Source organism: Bos javanicus, chromosome 7 (assembly GCF_032452875.1).
Source record: "Bos javanicus breed banteng chromosome 7, ARS-OSU_banteng_1.0, whole genome shotgun sequence".
NCBI classification, from domain to species: Eukaryota; Metazoa; Chordata; class Mammalia; order Artiodactyla; family Bovidae; genus Bos; species Bos javanicus.
In genome coordinates, this window is record NC_083874.1 from 42,549,254 (window position 1) to 42,575,227 (window position 25,974).

The 25,974-nt window shown below is 55.5% G+C and overlaps 1 protein-coding gene across 2 annotated transcripts; it reads right to left on the reverse strand.

Annotated features, from left to right (window-relative positions):
* Positions 1 to 1,391: 1,391 nt before the first annotated feature.
* Positions 1,392 to 24,470, reverse strand: MIER2 (MIER family member 2). 2 transcript variants are annotated; one of them, XM_061423237.1, is made up of 15 exons: positions 24,373 to 24,470; positions 16,361 to 16,451; positions 15,640 to 15,782; positions 13,227 to 13,352; positions 12,749 to 12,872; positions 12,212 to 12,303; positions 11,886 to 11,955; positions 5,748 to 5,899; positions 5,442 to 5,523; positions 5,279 to 5,373; positions 4,018 to 4,142; positions 3,806 to 3,939; positions 2,697 to 3,117; positions 2,492 to 2,524; positions 1,392 to 2,309 (listed from the first exon to the last, which is right to left on the reverse strand). In XM_061423237.1, the coding sequence occupies exons 1-14, from the start codon at positions 24,379 to 24,381 to the stop codon at positions 2,521 to 2,523; spliced, it is 1,668 nt and encodes a 555-aa protein (XP_061279221.1). In that variant the 5' UTR covers positions 24,382 to 24,470; the 3' UTR covers positions 1,392 to 2,309; positions 2,492 to 2,520. The 2 variants fall into 2 exon arrangements, with proteins under 2 accessions (XP_061279221.1, XP_061279220.1); XM_061423236.1 differs by lacking the exon at positions 2,492 to 2,524.
* Positions 24,471 to 25,974: the final 1,504 nt, after the last annotated feature.

Here is a 25,974-nt window from a genome sequence, read left to right on the forward strand (position 1 = left end):
ACCCCCACTCCGGGAGCTGCTTGTGGGCCCAGCCTCTAGTGTGGCCTAACTGATGGCTGGCTCCTTCAACAGAGTGGCTGGGACCAGGGTCGCCTCCTGGCATGTGCTCTGGGAAAGGCTCCCCCAGACTGAGCACCCACCTCCCCTTGTGTGGTTAGAAAGTAGGTCACAAAAGAGCTCCATTCCAGCTGTGAGGAGAAAACGCTGCATGAACTAGAGAACCGTAGCAGCAAAGGTACAGTGGCACTTCTGTCTGTGAGAAGCCCATCCTAGAGGCCAGTGCAGGCATCTCCTAGCACTGGGACAGAGCAGGGAACCTGGGTGCAGGCAGTGATTCTGCCTGCGGGTCTGGGATAGACACCAGTGGACCTGCAGATGGGCAGGCGGGGCCAGCTCAACATCAAGATGCCTAAAGCAGGGGCTTCCCTGGTGGCTCAGTGGTAAAGAATCTGCCTGCCAATGCAGGGGACACTACTGAAGCCCATGTGCTAGAGAAAGCCCGTGCAGCAATGAAGACGCAACACAGCCAAAAACTGATTAACCAGTAAGAAATATACAACGTGTGTGTCAAAGGTGGGCCAGGCAGTGGCCGGTGGCAGCAGCAGGAGGGCGAGGGAGCAAGCAGCACAGGGAGGACAGGACAATGCACAGTCTGAGGACAACCTGGGCTCTGCCAAGTAAGTGGGGACCCAGAAGCAGAGCCCAGAAGGGGCAGCAAAAATGACTGACAAGCCAGCCGGGAAGCCCCATCCCCACCCTCCACCTCCCCATCAGGGTTGAAATGCACGGACCCTCAGATCCTAGGAGCTCCACAGAGGATAGACACCAGGCACACCACATCCAAACGTAAAGAGAAAATCACAGTCGGAAAGAAAAAGATGTCGTGTTTGGGAAACACAAGTGAGAATGACAAACTTCTCATAACAAGACGAGCCAGGAATAAATGGGACATCAAGGATGCCATGAGAAGAAAAAGCCAACCTGAAATGTTACCACTGTTCCGGCACAAAGTCATTTCCAACTCTTATACCAAGTTAAAAAAAAATAAGTGCTTGAGAAACAAAGGCAGGGTGAGGACTCTCAGCCATCAAAAGCCAAGAGAAACCGGTGCAGTCTCCCTGTCCAGCCCATCCATCTGCAGTCTCCCAGCCCATCTGCCGCCTGGCACCCCCACCTCTCACCCGCTCCCACAGGCAGGTCCATCCCCATCAGGTGCCAGCTCAGAATTGCCTCCACTTACCTGACAGCCTCCCTTGCACCATCATCGAGACACAGAGCTTGCTCCCCACAACCCCCAGGCCTCCAGGTCCCTGAAGCCAGACCAGCATGGGGTCCACCAAATGACTGGCACCTCCTGCCACCCACCCGCCTGATCCACCACAAGGCACCCACAGGGCTTCAAACCAAGTTTAATAAATAAAACAGCAAGGGGGTCAAGGCAGTGTCACTTCACAGTGTGGTCCTTGGTGGGGCAAGGGAAGGTCGAGTCCAGCCCTGTGGATGGCTCGAGCCAAAGCCCCCCTGGTGACACGGGGTGGGAGCGCTGCCCTGCCCCTGGAGGACCCCACTCCCATTTGTAAACAGAAACATAAATAAAACAAGGCGGCTAGAGAGAAGAAGGTCCAGGACCCCAGCAGTCCCGCTGGGACCTCAACAAAAACACAACCTCCTTGGTCAGGGAAATAGGCTGGAGCCGGGCCCCCGGTGCAGCTCGGAAAGGGCCTCAGTGCCGAGGGGTGTGAGTCCCGTGTCCTCAGACCCACACCCGAGGCAGCCAAGAACCCAGGGGGTGGGGGTGGGGTGCGTAAAGTGCAGCTTTTCCTGAAGTGGAGAGCGGGCGGACAGCAGGGCAGGGCCAGCGTCGAGGTATATGGCTCTGCGCCCCACGGGGTTTGGCACCGAGTAGCAGCTGCCCCAAGCCTGGGCCAGGGCGGCCCATAGTCCAGCCGGGCGCAAGAGACGAATGAGCAGAGTGCTGAGGGTGCCCGGCGGAGGCTGCTGGTGGTGCGGCATCCGGCCTGTCTCCCCTGTCCCTGGCAGGGCCTCTGCTGCTGGACAGGCCGGCCCTCCAGGCCCGGCCGGCTGATGGATCCCAGGGTGGGCGTGGAGCCTGGGTCACGTGGTGTGTGGCATGGGAGGGCCCCGCTCACCCTGGTCCTCGAAGAGTTCTGAGCAGAAAAGACGTCACCCAAGGCCCACAAAAAAAGGAGGGGTCAGGAAGACTGACAGGCAGGCCTCGCAGTGGCCCCAAGTCCAGTCCAGCTACACGCCCGCCTGTGGCCAGGGATCAACAGGTCATCACATTACAGCTGCAGGGGAGAGCGGGAGAGATGGGAGACATCAGTGCAGCCCCCAAGCACTGGGCCCACCCTACCTCCCGGAGACCCACCCCCACTGCCGACAGCCCCTCCCAAGGCAGCAAGGCCTGGCACCCGGGGAGGGCTGGCGGCTCGCAGGGCCAGGAGCAGCCTGGCACTGGCCCCGTGTGTACCTTTTTGGATTTTGAACCGTACGAATGTATTACCTAGTCAGAAAGATAAATAAGCCAAATTTAAAGTAGAGAATAAAGCTAAAGAAACCAACAGCCTGCTCGGGGGCCACGCCTCCCTCGGGCCCTGGGGCAGCCCCTCCCGCTGGCCTCAGCATGGCCTGAGGTGGGGGCACAGCAGATGGGGGGTCTGGGGGGCCACACTCACTGTGACAGGGGCTCCGAGTGCAGCCCAGAGGCCGGGCATGCAGGGTGGGAGGCCAGGAAGGGGTTCACGTCCCCGATGCCGATGAGTCCAAACTCGGCCACCGACAAGGCCACTTGCGGAGGGCCCACGGTCTCCTCAGGCTCTCCATCTGTGTCCTCGTGGCTGGAGACGAGCGGCAGCTCCTCAGGCAGGGTCAAGTCCACAGCCAGCCTTGGGCTGGCACCGGGCTCTGGAGCAGCCGTGGCGGGCGGGAAGAAGGCCGGCTCAGCGAGGGCTGGGGGCCGCCGAGACGACGGCAGCGCTGAGGGCTCATCCAGTGGCGGGAACGAACGAGGCCCTGGCTCCGAGGATGGGGGTACGTCAAGGGCCTCCCCAGGCTCGCCAAGACTCCGGGACATGCTGCTGCCCATGCTCAGGGGCTCTGAGGGGGGAGAACGCAGCTGTGGCCAGGCCCCCACGGTGCCCACACCCAGCCTCATCAAGTCAAGGGCAATGCAGCCATAGTCCGCAGGCCCAGAGGTCGTGATCACCTCAGGCGGTAACCTGTGTGGGCTCCAGCCTGCTGGGCCCAGCAAAGCCAAGGACCCTCCTCACAGAACGCTCACACAAATGTGTAAGACACACGAGGACACGAGGGGCCTGACTTGTGGGAAGGACATGACCCTGTTCCTCAGGGTGGGCTAGGACACAGCAGGTTCAGAGAAGGTGAGGGGAACGCAGGCGCCTCACCAGGCACACCAGGGACCCGACCACACTCTGGAGCCAGGACGACGGAAGCCCTGCAGACCCAGAGACCAGGGTCCTTATCCCCTGTGGTCCCTTCACAACTGCACTAACCACCTGGGCCTCATCCTGCTCCCACACAGCCCTGGGCCTGGATGCCAGAGGGGGCACAACAGCCCCCTGGGCTCCCACCCAGGGCCACAGACCACATGGGGCTCCCCCTACATGTGGACTCAGACTCCAAGGGCGCCTCGTGTGTGAGATGCCCTATGAGACCATATGAGTGGAAGGACAGGGGCCCCAGACCCCTCCTCTTCAGTGTCCACTGGCCCAGGTTGGAGATCAGGGAGGAGGGGCCCTGAGGACAGGGCCTGCCCCCTACTCACCCGTGTGCATCTGGGCCAAGCGGTCATGCTCAGGGCCTGGGCCATGGGCAGTGGCAGGCAAGGGCAGGGGTGGCGATGAGCGGGGGCGGCCAGGGCCGTCAGGGTCACTGCCCTCCAGGTCCTGGTCGGCATCCCTGCGGGGAGAAGGGGTGAGGGCTGGGGCTGCCTCAGGCCCAGTGCCCTCCCAGCACCCGTGGGCACCTGGCACACACGTGTTTCCTGACGGGCCGTACTTCCGGCGGCCTAGCCGTGTCTGCTGAGAGAAGTAGTCGTAGCGCTCGGACTTCTTCCACAGGTAATAGTACTCCACGCACTCACCCACTGACCGCGTGCGCACCTGCAGGGAGTGCCAGTCAACTCAGCCCAGCCCTACCTCCCCCACTGCCCAGACAGCAGGGAGGAGCAGACCCCAGAGCAGATGCCGCAGATGGTGGCCCAGCTGCTGATGGGAGAACCCACTGCTGTGCCCAGAACACGGGACCTGACACCCATGCCCAGGAGGGCCTGGGATGAGACATACAGAACACCCCCGACCCCCAGAAGCAAGACTGACTGGCTTCCTGGAGGCCACCATCATGGCTGACTAGAGACTCGTGTGGGAGGAAGACCATGAACCCTAAGCCAAGTGCTCAGGGAGAGGGCTGGGGGCTGGGGGGGAGGGCGGGTTTGGGGGAGGTGGGGTAGGAGTGGGCCCACACTGGGAGCTTCAGGAGCAGAAGCAGCCCCCATGGGAAGACCAGTGGGCCTGGGCATGCTGGGCCTGGTTTCGGGCCCATCCCTGTCCACAACAGCCCCACATGGGCCCCACACCTACTCCAACCCTGTAGGGGAGACACTGAATCCCCAGCTGTGAGCATCCCATAGGGCGGGGAGGACCAGGCCTGCCAGCCCTAGGGGAGCAAGGTAACTGTCAGGGATGATGGGCTGGAGGAGGAGTCACGTGAGAACAAGGGGGAGAGTCAGGCCCCTAGACAAGCCACAGGCACCCAGCCAGGCAGATGTCTGGGGCTGTGTGTGGGGAAGGCTGGGGTTGTGCCATAGGCCAGGGAGCCACAGGTGGGCAGCATCTGTGCAGGACACAGGGAGACCAGCAGTGGCCCAGGTCTGGATGAGAGGGATATGGGCTTGGGGAGGAGGATGACACAGGTGTGGGGAAGGGCACGTGGACCTGGGACCTGACAGCCACTCTGGCCACACCCCGTGGGTGTCATGGCAGAAGAACCTTGTCCTTGGGTAGAGTGAAAGTGGAAACCCTTAGTCCCCAGACAAGGGAGTTGAGGGGGAGTGCAGGTAGGGTTGGAGTTGGGGAATCGGCAGTGAGCACGGATCCATCCCCAGACTGGAGCCTTTCCGGGGGAGCAGGCGGGAGGAAGCTAGAGCTGCCAGGAGCTTGGGGGGGGGGGGGTTCGTCTTGACCTCCTGCTGCGGGTGGAGCTCCCTGGCTGGGAGCCGTGGGCAGCAGGCAGGACTCACCTTGTTGGCCTGGATCAGGTGGAAGTTCTTGCCATGCACACGGAAGCCATGCTCGAAGTTGCGGCGCTCCTCCTCACTCCAGGCGCACAACCCGTCTGCAGGGGTGTGGGGCAGTCAGCAGCGGAGCAGGGGTTAGGGGGCCCCCAGGCAGACCAGCGCTCACCTCGGATCACCTTCACGTTGAACCGCAGCCTCCGCAGGGCCTCCTCCGCATTGAAATTGCACTTCACCAGCTCGTACAGGGCCTGGGAGATAGAGGGTGGCAGCCACTGAGACCTCTGCCCGCTCACCTCAGGGGGCAACGGGGTGGTTCACACTGCCACAAGGACGGGAAGATGGATGGGGTGGGGGCGTCCACTCTACCATTTCCCGTCACTAGCAGTTTCCAAATGAATTCGTCCCAAGCACAGGACCATGTTGGCTCCCGCCCCTCTGGCCTGGCAGTCCCTCTGCCCCACAGGCAGCCCACCTGCTCACTGTCCTTCACGGCCTCTCCCTCCGGAAGCTGAGACCCGGCCATCTCGTGCCACCTCCGCTTCACTGCCCGGTACAGGAACTCCTCCACTTCCCTCTCGGGAAGGATGTTGGGGTCCCAGAGCAGCTGGTCTTCGTTCTCGTAGACTGTGCAGAAGGGGCAAGGTCACGTGTAGGCACGCAAGTCACCTCCTCTGACCACTTCCCAGGAAGCTGAGCAGGGGAGGCCAACTTTGCCCCTCCAGAGGACAAGGGCCTGACTGGTGGCCTGGGCAGGGCCTCCACCTCTGTGCCCCTCAGGACCAGCTCTGGGCACCAAGGTGGGAACAGGGAGAGGCCAGAGGGGACCGAGTGGCCAGAAATCAAGGCCAGCTTCCCAGAGGAGGTAGCAACTAACCAGGGCTGGAAGGGGGACTTCTGACCCCAGCCCTGAGAAGGCAGGTGCAGAGCGAGCTCAGGGAGGGGAAAGGCAGGACCAAGGGAGGAACACGTGGAGCCCAGACTCAAGTTCGGTGAGACCTGGGTGAAAGCCTTGCTCAAGCCAGAGCCACCCAGCCGCCAAAGCCCTCAAGTCAGCACCACACACCAAGCCAGACTTCCCCTCAGGCTGCAGTCTGCATCCAGTGGGCAGCCCCTAGCTGGGCAAAGCACATAGCAGAGAAGAGGCAGAGGGAGACTCCAGTGCCAGGACCTCTCAGTTATCCAGGGAAGAGCCCCTGGGACCAAAAACTAAACCACACACACAAGCCCAACACCCAGCACAGGGGCTGAAGATGGAACCCACTCCAGGCTGGACTCTCTCCTGTGGGGGACCAGCAACTCCACGGTTGATGCCCAGGGACCTGCAGCCACTTCTCTCCACCTCCAAAGTCAACCCAAGTCCCAGGCTGGACCAGGGGGGTCAGCCAGAGGGGAGAGCAGGCCGCTCCAGAGAAAAAGTGACACCTGCCACCTAGGCTGTGTGTTGACCTGTCACAGCAGGGTGAGAGGAACCATGCAACCACACATAAGTCCACGGACAGTGAGACATCAGAGCTGACATGCAGGATTTCAAAATAACCATGATCCATGAGGTAAGATGACAGCAGAAAAGAACAAAACAAATAGAAAACTGCAAAATTTCAGCAGAGAACTGAAAGCCATTCAAAAGAATCACACAAGCATCCGAGGACTGGAAAACACAGTGTGTGAGTTATGAATCACCAGGGAGCTTCAACAGCAGCAGATGACATGATCAGTGACATCACAAAGAATTTTGTTCAAATGTATCAAACTGAAGCTTTAGGAGAACACAGTTTGAGAAGTGAGTGAGATGGACAAGCACCTGAGATGCAGGTAACTGAGCCACAAATCACAAGGACAAGGCCCTGGGCCAGCTGTGGAGAGAGGAGGGCAGGAAGCCCACGGCAACTCTGACCCACAGAGCCAGGAGCTCAGGGCACGCCACAGTCTGAACCCCAAGAAACAGGAGAAGGCAGAAGGGAAGTAAACAATCTCAATGGAAACAGACACAAAAAGACAGTGGAGTAAAGCTGGTCAAGTGTTGAAAGGATAAAGCCTGAAAACCTAGACTTCTGCACCCATGAAAATAGTCTTCAAAAATGAAAGTGAAATTAATATTTTTCAAAATTCATCCACAGCAAAACAGCACAAGGAGCACTGAAGAGAAAGTTCTCCACCTCCCGGCCACGGAGGCTGGAGAGATGGATCGCAGCATGTGGGTGCCGTGGGCAGAGATGCTCGCAGCTGCGAACTGCTGGTGCGAGCGAGGCTGGGGAAGAGGTGGGACGAGTCACTTTGTCTGAAGCCCCTGAAGTAAAGGGGAAAAGGGGCACATCCATGCAGAGCGAACCAGGGTAACCACTGTGAAAGTGACACAGACATTAAGACCAGAGTCCAAAGAGGACAAAACAACAGAATAAATTACCTGATGAATCAAACACAGGACAAAATAAAGGAACAAAGAATAGATGGAAGAGGCAGAAAACACACAGCACGATGGCAGACATGACCCCCTACTTGCAGGGGTTGGAGGACATAAGGACTGGACTCAACATGTGAACAGACAAAAATCAGATCCCAATATACTCCATTTACAAAACTACACTTTGTGCATAAGAAGGCAGAAAGGAATGTACTGTGCGAATACCAGACAGACAGACATCAAAGGAACATTCACAACACCGGCCACAGAGCCCAGCCCCCTGACCCCAGAGGACAGAAAACAGAGCACAGCCTTGGGCCTCAGAGAACTCCAGCTCAACATGAGCAACAGGAGGGGAACCAGAGAATCTACAGTGCTCATGCTTCTAAACAACCAGAGTCAGAGAAGGTACCACAAGGGAAACTAGAGAACAACAGGATGAAGCTAAAGAGAAGGAAGGAGGTAAAGATGGAAATAAAAGTCAGCTACACAGAAATCAGATGACAGAGAGACAGCAACAAACCAAAAATTAGCTGTCCCTTGTGAAGGGCAATAAAATTAATATAAACTCCAAAAACTCTGATCAAGAGAGAATACAAAACAAAAAATGCAAATTACCACTATCAGAACCCCAAAAAAGAGACATTACTACAGGTCCTATACACATTAAGAAAAGAATAAGAGAATATTATGAACTTTCTGCTGAAAAGTGAACAATTTAGGTGAAAGTGGTAAACTTCTCAGAAATATAACTTATCAACTTATATAAGTTGATACAACTTATACAACTTATATAAGTTGACACAACTTATACAACTTATATAAACTCAATTAATCATTCAGACTCTTCCACACACAAAAAAATCTAAACTGAACCCCAAGCCCACAGAGCATCACCACAGAACCCTTCCAACATCTAAAGCAGCAGCAGTAACCGTCTTACAGATTCCTCCAGGCACTAGAAAAAGGCACTTCCCAAACATTTCCCAAAGACGGGTAACCCTGAAACCAGAGCCCCAAGAGGACAAAATGAACAGAAATGACAAGCCAGTGTCTCCAGGGACATGCGTGCAAAACCCTGTATAAGGAAGGGGCTGACAACACGCACCAGCCCGTCTTGGGGGCAGCAGTGCTCGGCGGTGGCCAGCACAGTGTGGGGAGCACAGACCAAGGCTTCAGGGAGGACAGGTCAGGGTCCCGCAGTTGTCAGGGTCTCACATGCCTCTGATCAAAGCACGGGCTCAGCTCATGCACACAGCTCAAACTGTTCACATGAGCTTCTGTTTAAAGACACCTCATTTCATACATGTTGTGGGCTCACTAACACCGAGTTCACAGCAAGAGCTCATACCTGGACAAAGCTCACCTCACATGCGTTTTCTCTGACAGGCACGCCTCAGCCCTCATGTGCTCAAGATCCCCAAGAGCAGCCAGCACCACACCTGGGGCCGCTTTAAACAGCAAAATGCGAAAACCACAGGGTTCAGTGGACGCGAGTGAGGCTTGTGATGACAGCTGAGAGCTGAACAGAGAAGGAAGCTTCCCTGGGTCAACCTTCCCGGGAACATGTGTCCTGGACAACTCGATGTTTCTACCCTCTGCACACGTGCGTAGCCAAAAATGACCCTGAAAGCACTACAGGTGTTCATTCTGGGCCCACACGTTAACTTTAGCCATGGGGTAAATGCACAAATACAGAATCTACAAATAAAAAGGATCGACTGTACACACATGTATCATTATCATAAAAGACAGTATTTCGTGACTTGGTACAGTTTACTCCAGAATCCAAGGCTGGTTTAATGTCCCAAAATCTACCAATTCACTACATCGACAGAACAACAAAAAAATGACCACAGATGTAGAGGCAGAAAAAGTATCTGACAATTCACAGCAAAAATTGCCTGCTACTAAAATCAGAAAGAACCCTTCTCATCTAATAAATGTAATTCTATGGTTACACCAAGTGGGGAATGACTGAACATCTCCCCAAATCTGGGAACAAGACACAGATGTCCTCAGTCACCACTTCTTTTTTCTTATGTTCTGGAGTCAGTGAAATGAGGCAAGAAAAAGAAATAAAACATACAAAGATCACAAAGAAAAAAGGTTTTCATACACAAATGATATGACTGGTTACATTTAAAAATGCAAAAGAATCTACAAGCCATTAAAATTAGTAAGCGAATTTAGCTAAGTCGCTGTGTACAAGTTTAAACTAAAAGAATCCAAACTGCATTTCTGCCAGCAAGAATCACAAGACTGCTACCCTTAAAACTCTGAAACTGATGAAATTAAAGAACACCTAAACAGAGAGGTCAGCCACACTCACAAACTTGAAGTGTCAGTATCATTAACATGTTGCTCTTCCCCAAATTAACCTTAAGAGCCAATGCAACCCTAATAAATCCCAGCAGGCACTTCTAGACCAAAGGACAAGCTAATCTGAAAACTTCTGTGCATGCACAAACAAGTTACAAAGCTGGAGGTTTCAGGGCATCTCAGACTTACTTCAGAACTGCAACAATTAAGACAGAGTGGTCAGACAAAAGTTACAATGTTGGAGGTTTCACAGTATCTCAGACTTACTTCAGAGCTGCAACAATTAAAACAGAGTGGTCAGAATCCTGGGTCAGAAAAAAGAAAACAAGAGAAACCCCCAAAGCAGAGGGACCTTGCCGACACTGATCTCTGATAGAGGCACCCCTGTAATTCAGTGGGGGAACGATGGACATGTCCATGTGCAGGACTTGCCGCGGGATGGGTGGGGGGGGCAGTCAACCCTGACCCATACCTCCAACCCACAACACGTTAAAATTAAATTAGATCACAGACGCCAACATAGAAGAGGGTCTGGAGACTTCTTAGCACACAAGCGAATTGTGGCTAAAATAAAGACAAGCTAGACTTCACTGAAATCAGACCCCACTGATGGGAGAACACGCCTGCAGTGCACACAGCCAGCCACGGACACACCCAGGACACTGCAAAGCAGGAGAGGAAGGCACTCCATTCAAAGGGGAAAGGCCTGGGCAGGAACCTGCAGGAGACACCGAGTGGGAGGAAAAAGCACTTAAAGCCACAGCAGGGCCCACTCCATACCCACCAAGACAGACCACCCAGGGCTGAGGAGGGCACAGAGCAACTGGAACTCCTACACAACTGGCAGGGCCCATGGTGCCCACGGATGATGCCCCAGAAATGAGCGTGAGTGTCCACCAAGACGGCCACACCACAAACCACCAGAACACCGACTGGCTAGAGGAGGAGTCAACATAGGCGTGCACACAGGGGACCTGATGCCACAGCGCCCACAGTGCACACAGTGTGGAGGGCTCCCTGCAGGGAGAGGCCAGCTCCCGGCCCAGGGATCAAGGGCAGACCTGTAGGACAGCACAGGCTCAGCTCTCGGCCTCCTCTGGGGAGAGGCCGTGTGCCAGCACATCCTGGGACCCGGCTCAGCCACAGCCTCCTGTCTCCCATCCTTCACCCAAACTGCCTATGAGGAACAAGCACATCCCACCAGCCCACATCCAAATTCGGGCCCTGGAAGGCATTCCCCTCTTTACCAAGGGTCCCCAACTCCCTCGTCTATCCCATCCCCCAATCCCAGCTGCCGAATTGTCTCAAAAAAGCCTCTGAGCTCAGAGTGCCGGCCCAGGGCATGCGGGAGCCCTGGGGCAAAGAAAAACAGATCCTAGTCAACAGGTACCTGCCTTCACGTCCCGACCTCAGCACCTGTACACAGAAGCGATGATTTCTACCTCAAAGAATGGAGGCCCAGCTCCACATTCCAGTGGGATCAACAGACAGACAGACATCAAGTCAGATGGCAAGTGCCCTCAGGAACAGGGCAGAGCAGAAAAACACAGGTCTCTGGCAGGCGTGCGGGAAGAGCCCCGGATGAGATGAGGGACTGACCTGTGGGCAACGTGGGGAGAGCCCACACACCCAAGAGAACAAGTGCAGCAGCCCTGGGCAAGGACTCGGGGTAACTTCAGGGCCCACAGCCAGCCAGCAGGGAGGGGCAGCTACCTCCCAGAGCACCCTGAAGGTCAGCTGTCCTAGGTGGGCACCTGAGCTGGGCCGGGACTCTCAGGCTTGCTCAGAGGACCTGGGAACCAATTCTGGCTGGACACCAAAGTCTTTCCTGAAGGACTGGATGACGTTTCACCTGCTCCCTGCCCCCCAGCTCCAAAGCCCACTTACTCTTCTCACCATGCCGGTTCGAGTGCAGGTTGCTGAGGTCAGCTTGGAACTGAGGCCCAACCATGATTTCCTGCAAAGGCAAAGACCCAGGAGGGTCAGGGTGGACAGCGGTGCTGATGGGGGCTGCAGGCCACTGCCCAGAGCCGGTACTGGCTGAATCTGCCTGTCTGCTCTGAGGCTAAGCCTAGGAGTGTGCAGGTGTGTGAGCAACAGTGTGTCCGGCATAGCCAGTCCTCTGGTGGGGTGGAGGGAGTGGGGGAGCCCCCGGACAGGACCAGGGCCACAGAACTCAGGCTCGAGTCCACTCCAGCGTCAGAGCTGCTCACCTTCTTACACTTGTTGGCAGGAAGCGGGTCCTCCTCAGCATCTGATGAGCTGGATGAGCCAGGCTCCTTGTCTGCAGCAGCCAGGAAGCAGGCTTCAGAAAAAGAGGAGCAGTGAGGCACGTGCCCTCTGCCAACAGACCCTGGCAGACCCCAGGCCCCCACCCCGTTCTCCAGCCACCTGACCCCCAGGCGTGCCCCTACTGAGAGGCGGTGGTCCCAGGCCCCAGCCAGGGGATGAGGCGAGAGGGCACAGAAGCAGGGTCCACTAGGGGCTCTGCTGCGGTCCTAAGCCCACTGGGAGCCGGAAACTCGACACCTCCTGCTACAGCGCACCATCGGCCGGGTCAGGGCCCGAGATCCCCTGGACTTGACAGACATTCAGCCACAAGAACCAACATGCTCCCCCCTCGCATAAACCCAGGTCACCAGCCTCCGCACAGGGATGGTGCCCAGAGTGGCTCCAGGAAGAGCAGGCACCCCAGGGGCCCCGAGGTCTGAGCCCCCAGCAGCTCAGGGGCAGAAGCGGGGGTCACCTACATCCACTCTGACTAGGGAAAAGGTCGGAGGCCTCGTGAGAGGTCACAGATGGGGTGAGATCATCGGCCGAGGACTGTGTTTCTTCCTCTTCTTCCCCTGAAAGCAAATCCTTCGCTATTTGGTCCTTTTAACAAGAAAGTAAAGAACATTTTTGTACTTTTTTTTTACAATCTCAAATAACACTAATGATAATAGCATGGTGGTGCCAGTGTGGATGAGCCACCCTGTAGGAGCACCTGGGACTGCTCTCCCCAATCCCCGGGGCTGCCAGCCGGGGAGGGGATGTGCCTCTGCCTGAGAACTAGGACAGTCAGAACCCCTCCCCTCTGACCCCACCAAGACCTGCTCGGGACCCGGTGTCTCTCCCTCCCAGGACCCTCCCCTTGGCCACACAGACCCTGGGTGGGTGGCCCGCACTTCCTGACCACACCCCTACCTGTCCAGGGCCCTCCTGCCCAGCCTGGAAGCCTCCTCTCACCTTGTCTAGGGTCATGTCGGGCAGGTGGGCTGCGGTATCGCTGCCCTCGCTCTCCCGTTCCGAGATGGGGTCCGAGGTCTCATAGCCGTACAAGGCCAATAGCTCGTCAAGGGGCATGTCGCTGCTCTGTGGGGGCAGGGCAACGTCAGGGGCACTGTGCTGGGGGCTCTGCCCCCCCTGCCCTTGAGCCCATCAGCCCCATGACCAGTCCCAGTGGTTCACTCCAAACAGACCCCAAGTCCAGCCCTCGTCTACCAACTCCTTTCAGCCCCCCAGAGGGCATCTCAGTCTTGGACCAAGGGAGCAGCTCCTTCAAGAGAAACCACTGACTGCTTGTTGCCAGAGTAAACCTCAGCATAAACGCTTTCAAGCAGAATATCCCAATTTTGGAAAACTTGGATCAGACAGCATGAAAATAATAAACCCCAATGTCCACTGTAAGGCTAGAAAGAGAATATAAAATGCAGGCGTTTCAGCTTTTGCTTTGAATATTATTATACGTTCTTTCTTTTCCTTAATCAGTGAATGAAAATTGTATCTGAAAAAAAAGATGTTTTTGGCTGCACCATGTGCCTTGCAAATCTCACTTCCCCAATCAAGGACTGAACCCTGTGTTTCAGTGAGAACACGGAGTCCTGACTGCCCAGCCCTCCAGTGAGAACATAGAGTCCTGATGACCCGACCACCAGGGAACTCCCCTGAGGAAATTAGATAAGGTATTCAGCTAAAGAATAGCTGACTTTTTTTTTCGGTTACTTTTGAGAGGTTTTGAATTCAAGTTGAACTCTTTAAAACTGTTCTCTCCTTTTTGAACCGAAGACATGTTTTGGTTTTAAGACCAAGTTAGTACTAAGTGGCGGAGAAGGCAATGGCACCCCACTCCAGTACTCTTGCCTGGAAAATCCCATGGAAGGAGGAGCCTGGAAGGCTGCAGTCCATGGGGCCGCTGAGGGTCAGACACAACTGAGGGACTTCACTTTCACTTTTCACTGTCATGCATTGGAGAAGGACATGGCAACCCACTCCAGTGTTCTTGCCTGGAGAATCCCAGGGACGGGGGAGCCTGGTGGGCTGCCTTCTATGGGGTCGCACAGAGTTGGACACGACTGAAGTGACTTAGCAGCAGTAGCAGCAGTACTAAGTGGTACACGGCACCAAGCTAAATAAATGTCCAATGACTACTCTTTGGTCCCAGTACTTGAAATACATCTGGTGAGGTCAGTGTTGACCTTTAACAAACTGAGGTCTGTGTGCCCCACCTCCAAGCTGACATGATGAAGCCCCATTATGACTGGAGAAGTACACACACCTCAACTAGAGAGTAGCACCCGCTTGCTGCAACTAGAGAAAGCCCGTGCACAGCAACAAAGACCCAACACAGCCAAAAATTAATTAATTAATTAAGGCTACAGGACAGGGCCCTGACCCAGGAGGCCAGTGTTCTCACAAGAGACCAGAGAGCTTGCTCTCACCCTGGAGACGCCGCACAAGAAGCCGCATCTGCAGCTGAGCAGCGCCCTGCAGACATGTCAAGCCAGCCTTTGTCTGGGGCTTCCAGGCCCCAAACAGCACAAAAATAAACCTGCTGTTTAAAGCATCCCATTCTGTGGGGCTGACACACGTGTGCTCTCTAGATTTTACATGGCGGACTCTGTGCACACACACAGGACTTACACATCATGGAACCAGCACCCAGCCAGCATCTCATCCACACAGAAAGTGACAAGATCACACATGAGTCAGGACCACTCTGGGGTCAGGGCTGCCAGGGTCAGGGCCACCCCAGGGTCAGGACTACTCCAAGGTCAAGACCAGTGGACCCTAACACAAGGACAGAGTTCATCGGATATGGCCACAGGGTCCAGCCCGTGAGGCTGCCACCTGCCGCACTCTGCTGCAGCATCAGAGAGCATCCACAACTATGTCAACAGACTGGTAAATACTCCTGCCTTTTCCATGAACGGATCTGTAAGAGGCAAGACTCACTCTCTAACCTAAGAGACAGACCGCAACAGACTGACCTCTGCCTAAAGACAGCATTTCACAGAGATTTACAGAAATGTAAAACTATTTCACTCTTTTCCCTTATTTTTTTTGGTTTGGAAAACAGTTATATTTTCTCAAAAATGTGTTCTTTCTACTTACAATGGGTTTGCTGCATCACCTACATAAACAAAGCTCCTTGAGATCATCGATAATTGTTAAGAACACAAAAGGGGGGGTCTGGAGTCAAAAAGCTGGAGAACAGTGGGCTCACTCTCCAGGCTGGCTGGTCTGGAGCCCAGCACCCCAAGAAGGCAGGACCGGCTGTTGTGACCAGGCCTCTGCTGACAGAGCCAGGTGGGCTCGGAGACCGAGCAGACACATGGAGCAGCTGCAAGGTCACTGATGCCCTGACTGCATTGCTGGGTACCTGGGAGACGAAGTCCTTCTCCAGCTCCTCCTCCGGCTTCTCTGGGCCCCGCGCTGCACCCTCGTGCTCCTCCCGGACACCGTAGTTCTGCGACAGGATCTCCGCCAAGTGGAACTGATGGTCCGCAGAGCCCATGGACACCACTGTGGGGGACAGCAACCCAGTGAGCTCTGCACCTGTCCCAAACCTCGTGCTATGACTGAGACCATGGGGTAGAGAAGCCCACGGGCCCTGGGGCTGTGTAGGTGTATGCACGTACGTGTATGTCCACACAGCCGCCCAACAAATGCCCCACCCTCCTCTGGTCCCAGCCCAGTAGCTGGGGGACTTGACCAGATCTGGAGCCTTCCCCAAAGACCCAGGATGTGCTCACTGCTGTATCTCCATGCTGCGCCTCAGTACAGTGACTTGTAAAGAAACAAGAAAGGACACAGCCAGGTCTCACTCCACCCCAGCAGGAAATAAATAGTGAAGGTCTCCATGTGGGTCCCAAGAGTAACAGGAGGGGCTGGAGCTTCCGGAAGCCGGACAGGAGGGGCCGGTGGCCAGTTTGGGGAGGCACAGGGCCCCCAGACGGTACCTACCCAGCACCCTCCCTCCTGCAGCCCCCGCCCCAGCTGGAGGGGGGACCTGGCCAAGAGGGAGGTCCTGACCAACAGTTGGCTTGCCCTTGCCCCCATTGAGGCCCTGGCGATCCAGGGAGGGGTGGGGGGTTAGGTACCTGCTGTGGTCTGCAAGTTGGGCTCCCCAGGGCACAGACTGTGAGGCAGGCAGGAGGCCGCACCAGGGCTCTGCCTCTCCAGTGAGGAGGCCTGTGGAGGACAGGAGCAGGGTTAAGGCCCGCAGGTAGCCAGATGGCCTGGCCATGGTCAGAGCTGACCCCCAGGGTATATCAGGGCCACAGGAGCGACCTCCACTGGCTGGCAGTGGGGGCACAGTGGGCCAGACTTTCAGTCACGGTTGGAGTCCAAGTGCCCAGGCAGAGATCCTCAGAGGGCACAGGGCTGCCACCACCAAGTTCAGACCCTCCTCCAGGTGGGAATAGCACTTGTGGGCACCATGAGGAGCCTGGATCAGCCAGCCACCAGCGGCTGATCATGGCCAGGACACAGTGTCAGGTGAGCCAGGCCCACACACAGCCCAGCCAACACCTGCAGCCAGGTGCTGACACCACAGCCACAAAAAGGGCCCAGCCTTCGAAACGTCATGTTCAAAACGCAAAGAGCCACCACGGAGAAATCGGGAAATTCCTCCAAACATAAACAGTTACCAAATGACCCAGCAATTAACTCTACTGCTAGGTACACACCCCAAAAAAACAAAAACATATGTCCATACTAGAAGGTATATACATGTGCTCACAGAAGTGTGACTCACAACAGCCCAAAGGTGTAAACACCCTAATGCCCAACAACAGGTGAATGAATAAAGAAGACATGGTCCATCCTATGATGAAATATTCCTCGGCCATGAAAAGGAGAGAAACCCTGACACTCGCTACCACGTGGACAGATCCTGAGAACAAGATGCTCAGGGAGAGAAGCAGACACAGAAGGACACACAGGATGTGATTCCACTAACGACAAACGTCCAGAACAGTCTGATCCACAGACACAGAGTGGGTTCCTGGTGGTCAGGGGCTGGGGAAGGAGTATCTGTTGATGGGGGTGGGCTTCTATTGGGGTGGTAAGGGTGAAGGTTTCAAAACTTTGTTAACATACTAAAAACCACCGAATTCAATACTTTAGATGGGGATATTATGAAGGACATAAATTATACCTCAAATTTTTAGAACTACATTAAAAAAAAAAAAAACTGTACAACAGCTACCATTATCACGACATTCAAAAGCTTATTAAGAACAAGAAAACTAGACCAATAACTTTTATAAACAGAACCACAGTATTCCCCCAACAAAACACAAGCAAATTGAATTCAGCAACATGCAGAGAACACTACACAGTGACAAGGAGTGGCTGAGCACACGGACGCAACACACAGGTGACACCCAACGCAACAACTGCCCACAGCACAGACAAGACACACACCCACGGCATCGTCTCAGCAGACGCACAGACACAGCACCTGACCAAGTCCAGCACCCTTTCATGATGGAAACGCTGAATACACGAGGTTTGCGAGGGAACTTCCACCCAACCCCAGCCACTGCCACCTCCCCGAGACCAGGGCACTGCCTACACAATGCCGTCCTGGAGGTTCCAGAAGGCAGGAAAGTGAAATGAAAGGAATCCAAGTTGGAAAAACACATCATGACCTGGGACGCAGAAGATACTGAAGAATCCACTGAAGAGACTGGAACCAGTACAGGAGTTCAGCAAGGCTGCAGGACATAAGATAAGCCACAGAAACTTTACTCACATGCAGTAGCAACAAACAATCTAAAAAGAAAACAAGGAAGACAATTCCATTTACAACAGCACCAGAAAGAATAAAATACTTAGAGATAAAAGGAGCAAAAGAAGTTCAAAACTAATACTCTGAAAAGTGCAAAGAATGTTGAAAGAAACTAAATATCTACATAAAATGGAAAAACACTATATTCCTAGCTCAAGACTTACAACTGCCAAGATGTTGACGTTCCTCAACTCATCTAGAGGTTTAATGACAGGCCTATGAGAACCCCAACTGGCCTCCACGAAGAAACTGTCCCAAAAATCACAAGAAAACTCAGGGACCCTGAACAGCCAGAACAATCTTGAGGGGAAAGAATGTTTCCTGACCTCAAAAGTACTGCAAAGCTACAGTAATGTAAACAGTGTGGTGTTGACATAAGGCGAGATATTCAGACCAAATTAACTGAGGATTCAGAAGTAAACCACATATTTACAGGCAAGTAAATTTTTTAAAGGGTGACAGAAAAATTCAACATGTAATAAACAGTCTTTTCAACAAATTGTGCTGGGATACCTGGCTATCCACACACAGAATAATAAAGTTCAAGTCCTCTCCCACACCACACAAAAATTCACTCAAAATGGATCAAAGACCTTAAACATAAGAGCTAACACTATCAAACTCTTAGAAGAAACCAAGGCAATGAGTCTTTCTCAACAGACAACGGTTTCTTAGGTAAGACACAAAAAACAACAACAACAACAAAAAAAAACAGATAAACTGTATTTCATCAAAATTAAAACTCTCTGTGCTTCAAACAGCAGCATCATCAAAGTGCAAAGGTGACCCACAGATCAGTAAAAGATATGTGCAAATCATGCAGCTCTAAAACTGGACTTGTATCTAGAATATGTAAAGAATTCTTACAGGTCATCAAGAAAAAGGAAATCGGATTTTTAAACAGGCAAAGCCTCCAAAGAGCTACACACACAGCCAATCGGTACATGGAAACAAGGCTTGATGTCAGGAGGACAAGTGAGCACACTGAGATCAGGAGAATACATGACACCAAGTGTGGGGACGTGGCCCCTGGGAGGGGACCTGCAGTGGACAGCGCAAGGAGCACACCGGGGGTTGGGGGAACCCCGACACACTGCCCTGGCGCAGTGTCAAGCGTGGAAGCCAGCGGGAAAGTAGACCGACCACCTGTGTGCAGGGCCGGAGCACACACAGCCTAATGACCAGCCCTTCAGCCCTCTACCCAGGAGGCACCGCCTCTGAAGGTCAAGGCCTTCCCTCTGCACTGACCACCCTGCTGTTCACACCCTCCAGGGGACTCCTCACAGGGTTCTCCCGCGTGACACACACCACCTGCCTAACAAGCTGCTGTTTCTCTCTTGTGAACCTGCCCCTGTCAGCCTGAACCACGGGGCCGCAGCCGGGACCCAGGGGGGCAGAGGGAAAAGTCAAGCCTCTCCTCCCTGACAACACCCACGAGAAGCGGAAATGTTCATCCACTCTAAGACCTGTTCACAAGGGTTCTCAGCAGTCTGACTCACAATAGCCAAAGGAGGAAAGAACCCAGAGAGACATCAGGTGGAATATCACTCAGCCCTGAAAAGTAGAGAAGCCCTGACACTCTTACTACATGGATGGACCCTGAGAACATGATGGTCAGTGAGGGAAGCAGACACAGAAGGACACACAGGGTGTGATTCCATTGATGGGAAACGTCCAGAATAGGACGATCCACAGACACAGGGAGTGGGTTCCTGGTTGTCTGGGGCTGGCGGGGAGAAGAAAGATGACTAAGGAGTACATGGTTTCTTCTGGGCTGGTAAAAATGTTCTAAAATTTTTAGATTCTAAAATTTTTGTGATGCCTGCACAATTGACTATATGAAGAACCACTGAATTGGACACATTAAAATGAGTGAACTGTAAAGTAAATGAACTACATATACCTCGGTAAAGCTGTTTACAAAAAAAAAAAGATTAAAATAGTTAATAAACTAAACTTTAAATTTTAGAAAAAAGTTTAGTAAGAATTTCCATGCTGATTTCCTGAGTCAAGAGGTTGCGTAATCATTTTCTTCATTAGAGAAATATGGGACTGAAATCTCTGAAAGGTCAAGTCACTCAGTAAAGCTTACACAGCGTGTAAATGGTACAACTACAAGCGCAAACTCCAGCTCTGGAACTCAAAAACGCTTAACAGAACTGTCACTCTTCTTGGGAGCATGAACAAAAGTACACAAATGGTCAGTAAAGCCACAGAGAGCCAGGAGGCAGAGCAAGCCGGAGCCCTGGAAACACCAAGGTGAGGAGAAGTCTGAAGCTTGTCAGGAGACCGGCCCAGTTCCTTGGGAGGAAGTATAGGAGAGCCCCCAAGAGCTTGGCCGGGAGCACCCCAAGTTCTAAGAGGAAGTATACAGGGGGAATACCCCAAGCGCTCTCTCAGGAGCATACCAAGTTCTATGAGGAAGTATACCAGGCACCCCAAGTGTTCGGTGGGAGTACCTCAAGTTCTAAGAGGGAGGAGGTGCCCAGGGGCACCCCAAGTGCTCTGCCAGGAGCACCCCGAGTTCTAAGAGGGAGTCCTCCCACACAGGCCGCTTTAAGAAGGTTAGCCCCCCAACCTGGGGCAGGAGGTAACAACACAGGGAGCGAGGGAGCAGCCTGGACACAGCACCAGAGTGACACCCTTGCCCCGCTCCAGGAAGGGGCCAGTAGCCTGCAGGCCACAGGTCACAGGCCACCTGCAGGTGCCAGCCCAGAGATGTTCCTCTGGGCAAGGCCCGAGCATGAGGACAGCAGCAGACAGTCGGAGAAGGGCTTGGCCCCGCGCCCCCTCCACCTTGGGGTCTGCCCTGGGGCGCTGGCAGGGGAGCCCAGACAGCAGCAGGGGGAGCAGGGGCCAGAGGACAGGGGGAAGGCTGGGTCTGCTCAGCCTCCCCCCAGGCCTAGATCCCCAGGCTCACCTCAGGCAGCTCTGAGAGCATCACAGTTGCCCCAACACCGACTTTCAAGCCAGGCCCATGTGCAGCAGTGGGTTCCCAGCATCCTGTCCACCTTACCCTCCCCCCACCCCATTCAGAGCACTCTGGAGCCCATGGCCCCTGTTTTGCAAAGGTGGGAAAAGGAAACAGATGAGGAGCTGGCTAAGGGCATTCCGAGTTAAAAATGTTTATAAAGGAGAAAAAAGGGGGGAGAATCAGGGTTAGAAAGAAGGAAAGACAGCACTGTGGGGATAAAGAACAAGCCCAGGGTGGGGAGCTGCCTTGCCCTGCCTTGGCCTGGGGCCCAGATTGGGGGGGGGGGGCTCAGTCAGGAGGGAGGAGGGGCTCTGCCCTGCCTTCGGTGGAGGCTCAGACAGGACAGAGGCATAGCTGGAAGGGTCAGAGCAGTGTCTGGGTCCAGCTCACCCACAGAAACATTGGGGTCATCCTCCACTTGGCGAACCAGGCACCCCACCCACAGGCTCTTCCTCCAAGCATGGGACACCCACATGCCTTCCTTCCAGAGGGGAGTCCTCCACCCCCTCCCTGTGCAATGGCCGGGCCTGGGACTCTTGTGGGAGGGATCCACATGACCCCCAAGTCTAGGCTGTGAAAAACAGTGTAATTTCCACCAGCCGCCATGCTGTGAGGAAGCACAAGCCACAAGGGCAGGCCACGCTAGCGTTGCAGCCACACATGGGCAGCTCAGCCCAGCCACCAACCAGCCACAGCCATGGGCGGGACCAGCCAGACCTCCAAGCTGGGACAGGTAGTTAAGCAGCACTGGCTGCTTTGAGAAACTGACTGCAGAGGTGGCTCATCACACAGCAGCAGTTAGCCAGAACCCCCGGCCCCCAGCAGGTGTGTGGTCCCACTGGGCCGCCCAGCACCTCACTGCTGACTGACAGCCCATGCAGCACCTGCTCTGGGCTGGGGCCGTAGGAGGCCCCAGGGGCACAGCAATCAGCAAACAGGTTCTGCCTGCCAGTCTCGGCAAGTCACCCGCGTAGTTGGGGACACTAGCCAACAGCAGAGGTGCAGGGTACTGAGGGGGGAAAACAGGGTGGAGGCCCCGCAGCAGGGGTGAAGGAGGCCTGCGTGTTTGACTCCACAGAGGCCTGCAGGGCAGCGGACACCACTGCACAGCCAGGCCCCCACGGGTGCAGATGCCACAGGGAGACAGGAACCCGGGGTGGAGAAGGTGCAGGGGGTCCTCGGAGAACAAGGCCACTGGCTGAGGATCACAGGGAAAAGACACACTTTACCCTAAGGACAACAAAAAGCCATGTTTTAAGCACAAGATACGGACAGCAGACTCAGCTTTTTAAAGATTAAGTTGGGATCCGCGAGCAAAAAATAAGAAGCACCCCACCTTCTCTCAGGGTGCTGATGGCTACCTTGGTGATGAGAAAAATCAGCACTCACTGCTTGGTCAGAAATTACCATTCGTATTGGATCAAGACAGGAACTGCACAAGGCTCAGCCTCTCTGTGCAAGCACGGAGCCAAGATCTTGTGGGTCCTCAACTCAGAGACTGGCCCAAGGCAGCACAGAGTGAAAGGCTCCAGAGACAGGGGCAGCCTCCCGGGCAAAGGCCAGCCGTGCCCACCACCACTGGCATTTGCATACCCGCTGTCCCTCATTGCCAGGCCCTCAGGGCCTCCCACTGGCTTTCTTTTTAAGAAACCAGCTTCAATTCACCCCAAACTGGACACCTGGCAGCCCTGACAGGGCAGAGTCAACAGCCAAACCACGCACCACTCAGGGCAGGTTGGCTGGGGAGTCTGTCCCACCCACCTGTCACACAGGGCTATCTGCCTGGCCAAGACTGCTGGCCCCTGAGGCAGACCCACACATGGACAGCCACGCCCCTGCTGGGCTGTCAGGAGACCTGACTTCTACCTCCATCCCATAAGTACAGCCACTGCCCAGGAGGCTTGTTTCCCCAAATGCCCTCTAAGGAAAGAGAACTACTCTGGAAGGGCCCTTTGGGTCCAGCCACCCGCATATAAGACAGGAATGGGCTGGGGAGGTCTGGCCTTACACTGGTATGCCCACACCCTCTTTGGCACAAACGCAGGGCCTCTTGCTGCCCCTGCGAAAGTCAATGGTGGGAGAGAATGGCCAGTTCCACCCTCCACAACACCCATCCACTCAGCGCCAAGACATACAGCCCAACGTGGCTCGCGGATCAGGCCGAGCATCCCAGGACCCGGGCGGGTGTCTGCTCCTCTCTGGGCCTGGGCAGCCTCACCCACTGCGTGAGAATCACTTGCTGAGTCCAGGGACCTGCCTAGAGTCCCCACACTGACCGTCTGCGCTAAGAGTCAAGTCTGCTGAGTCCCTAGCAGATGCGTTATTCATTTCATCCTCTCTAGAGCCCTAAAAGGTGAGAGCAGGTTCGCACTGCTTTATCCAACATTCCAAAAAGCCCTCAAAGTGAAAGTTTTTGATCCCTGGTTCGACCTGCCACGAAGCTACCGGGTGTCTGGATCTCGACGATCCCAGCTGAGTTTGCTCAAGCATCATAGCCCGGAACCCCACAGATCCTCAAATCCGAAACACTCTGAACTCCAACATCGGTCCGGCCCCAAGGATTCGGGGTCTTGGGCCCGCTTTGCGGACAGAGAGAGGAGGCTCCGCGAAGCAACTTCAAGCCGCGGGAAAAAGCAGCCCTCCGGGCCGGGCTAGCCCCAGGTAGGAGCTCGAGTCCTGCGCGGGGTCCCGGGATCCGGCGGGAGCGCGACTCCGCGGGACCAGCGCCGGGGGGTGGTGGGGAGTGGGTAGGGTTAGAGGGAGCAAGATTCCGCGAGGTCAGCGCCGGCGGGTGGGGGCTGGGTAGGGTCAGGGGGCTGGGGGCCGGAGGGGGCACGACTCTGCACGGGGAGAGCCGCGGGATCGGGGGTGGGTAGGGTCAGGGGGCTGAGGGCCGGATGGGGCACGACTCTGCAGGGAGAGCGCCGCGGGGAGGGGCTTCAGCGCCGCTGGTGGGGTCAGCGGGCGGAGGTCCGGTGAGGCAGGGTCCGGTGGGAAAGCGCGCTCCGCGAAGTTGGCAGACGCGGGGCGGGCGCCGGGGGCGGGGGGCGGGAAACTGTGGGCGCGCGCCCCCTCCCCGCCACCCCCGCTCCACCCCGCGCCCCGGACCCCCGCGCCGCACATGCGCACTGCCGCCCGCGATGTGGCACCCGGGAGGGGGGGACCCGGGCCGGGGGCGACTGCCGATGGAGCCCCGCGCCCCTCGGGCTCCGACGGGAGCCGTATTGCGTCCCGGCTCCGCGCCGCGGCCCGGGGCCTTGGCGCCCGGGGCCCCCACGCGGCCCGGCCAGGAGGCGGGGGCGCGGGCCGGGGCGGGGGCCGGCTCCCCCGGCCCGCTCACTCACCTCCGCCATGGCCGTGTGTGCGCGGGAGGCGGCGGCCGCGCCGGGATCCCCGGATGCGGGGCCACGCGCTCATTGGCTGAAGCGCCGGGGAGGGCGGGGGGGCGCCTGGGCGGGGTCGGGGGCGGGGCCGGGGCGGGGCGCGAGCCGGCGCGTAGTAGGTGCGCGGTCTGGGATGCGCGGGTTTCCATAGACCTTGGCCTCGGCTTGGAAGGTGGGGGCACCCTGGATGGAAGTGCCGATTCCTGATAAGCAGAGCTTAAGCGCGGGTCCCCAGTCCTCCTTCCAAGCCATAGTGCCCCCCCCAGTGTTACAGCTGAGGATCCCGAGCCCCGGAGAGACAACCCCCACCCCTTAAAAGGACTTAAGTCTGGGCAGCGTGGTTCTAGAACTTTCCGCACGTTTGCACCAGTGACGACGGATCTCACTGGGGGCTTGGAACCCGAGTGCCCAGTATCAGCAGGGATGGTGGAGCCCAGCCGGTTCACTGGCTCTGGACCTGTTGTTTTCATGAGTTGTATCTAATCGATGAAACATGGTGGGCCTGCGCTGGCGGTGAAGTGCGTGAACAAGAGGGTCCAGACAAGGACTCCCCATACTTTGCATCTCAGAGATGTGCTGAGGGCATCAGGGTGGAAGGTGTAGACAGAGGGGGCAAAGCAGAGACTAGGATGGTGGCTAGAGCAGAGGTGGATGGCTGGGGAATATGGGCAAAGCAGAGAGGAGGCACACAGGTTTCAGGCTCACACAAACCAGGAAGAATGGATGTGGGGGAGACCTAGGACTCAGCCCCGGTCCTTTTCAATCTGATTTTGATACCAGTGTCAACTGGGTGCTGGATGCTTGACGTAAAAGCGCTAGTCCAGCCCTGGGGGAGCCTACCAGCCAGGAGATAACCGGTCTTAGAAGGCCTGCCCTGCTGTCTTCTCTGCATGAGTCACAAGTTGCATGAGTCATGAGCTCCCCACTCAAATTGATGTACATCATCCAGATTGAGGGTTCAGGCCCTTGGAGAGAGGGTCTTCACTGATAAGGGATCAGCTTGGTTAATCAGTCACTCAGTGTCCCCTGCAGCCCTCAACTGGGTACTGGGCAACCAGAGGTCCAGTGAAGTAGGAAGGTAAACCAACAAGACACAGTGACAGTGAGGCTCTGTATAATCACACGTGGCAGCAACAGAGGGAAAGGGCTTGAGTAAGCCTAGGGGACCAGAGGAGACTCCTTGGAGGGAGCTTTAACAAGAATCATCAAAAATGAGGGACAGGGAAGCCTGGTGTGCTGCAGTTCTTGGGGTCGTAAAGAGTCTGACATGACTTGGCAACTGAACAACAGCAGCAGACGGAGGGATGGAGAGAGGGATGTGTTCCAGGTCTGAAAGTTTCTTCCCCAGTAGTATAAGCTGCAGTCATCAAAGCAGCATGGTATCGGCACAAAACAGGCATGAATCAATGGAACAGAATAGAGAGCCCAGAATTACACCCCCACCTACAGTCAGTTAATCTTAGAGGAAGCAAGAATGGAAGAAAGTCATGAAATTAAAAGACGCTTACTCCTTGGAAGGAAAGTTATGACCAACCTAGATAGCATAGTCAAAAGCAGAGACAT

What these genes read in the sequence shown, in the direction of transcription:
- MIER2 (XM_061423236.1), bottom strand. An exon ending in AGAAGGACTTCGTCTCCCAG is followed by an intron (nt 13,353 to 15,639) that starts GTACCCAGCAAT and finishes CTGCCCCCACAG; the next exon opens with AGCAGCGACATGCCCCTTGA. An exon ending in TACGGCCCGTCAGGAAACAC is followed by an intron (nt 3,940 to 4,017) that starts GTGTGTGCCAGG and finishes TTCTCCCCGCAG; the next exon opens with GGATGCCGACCAGGACCTGG.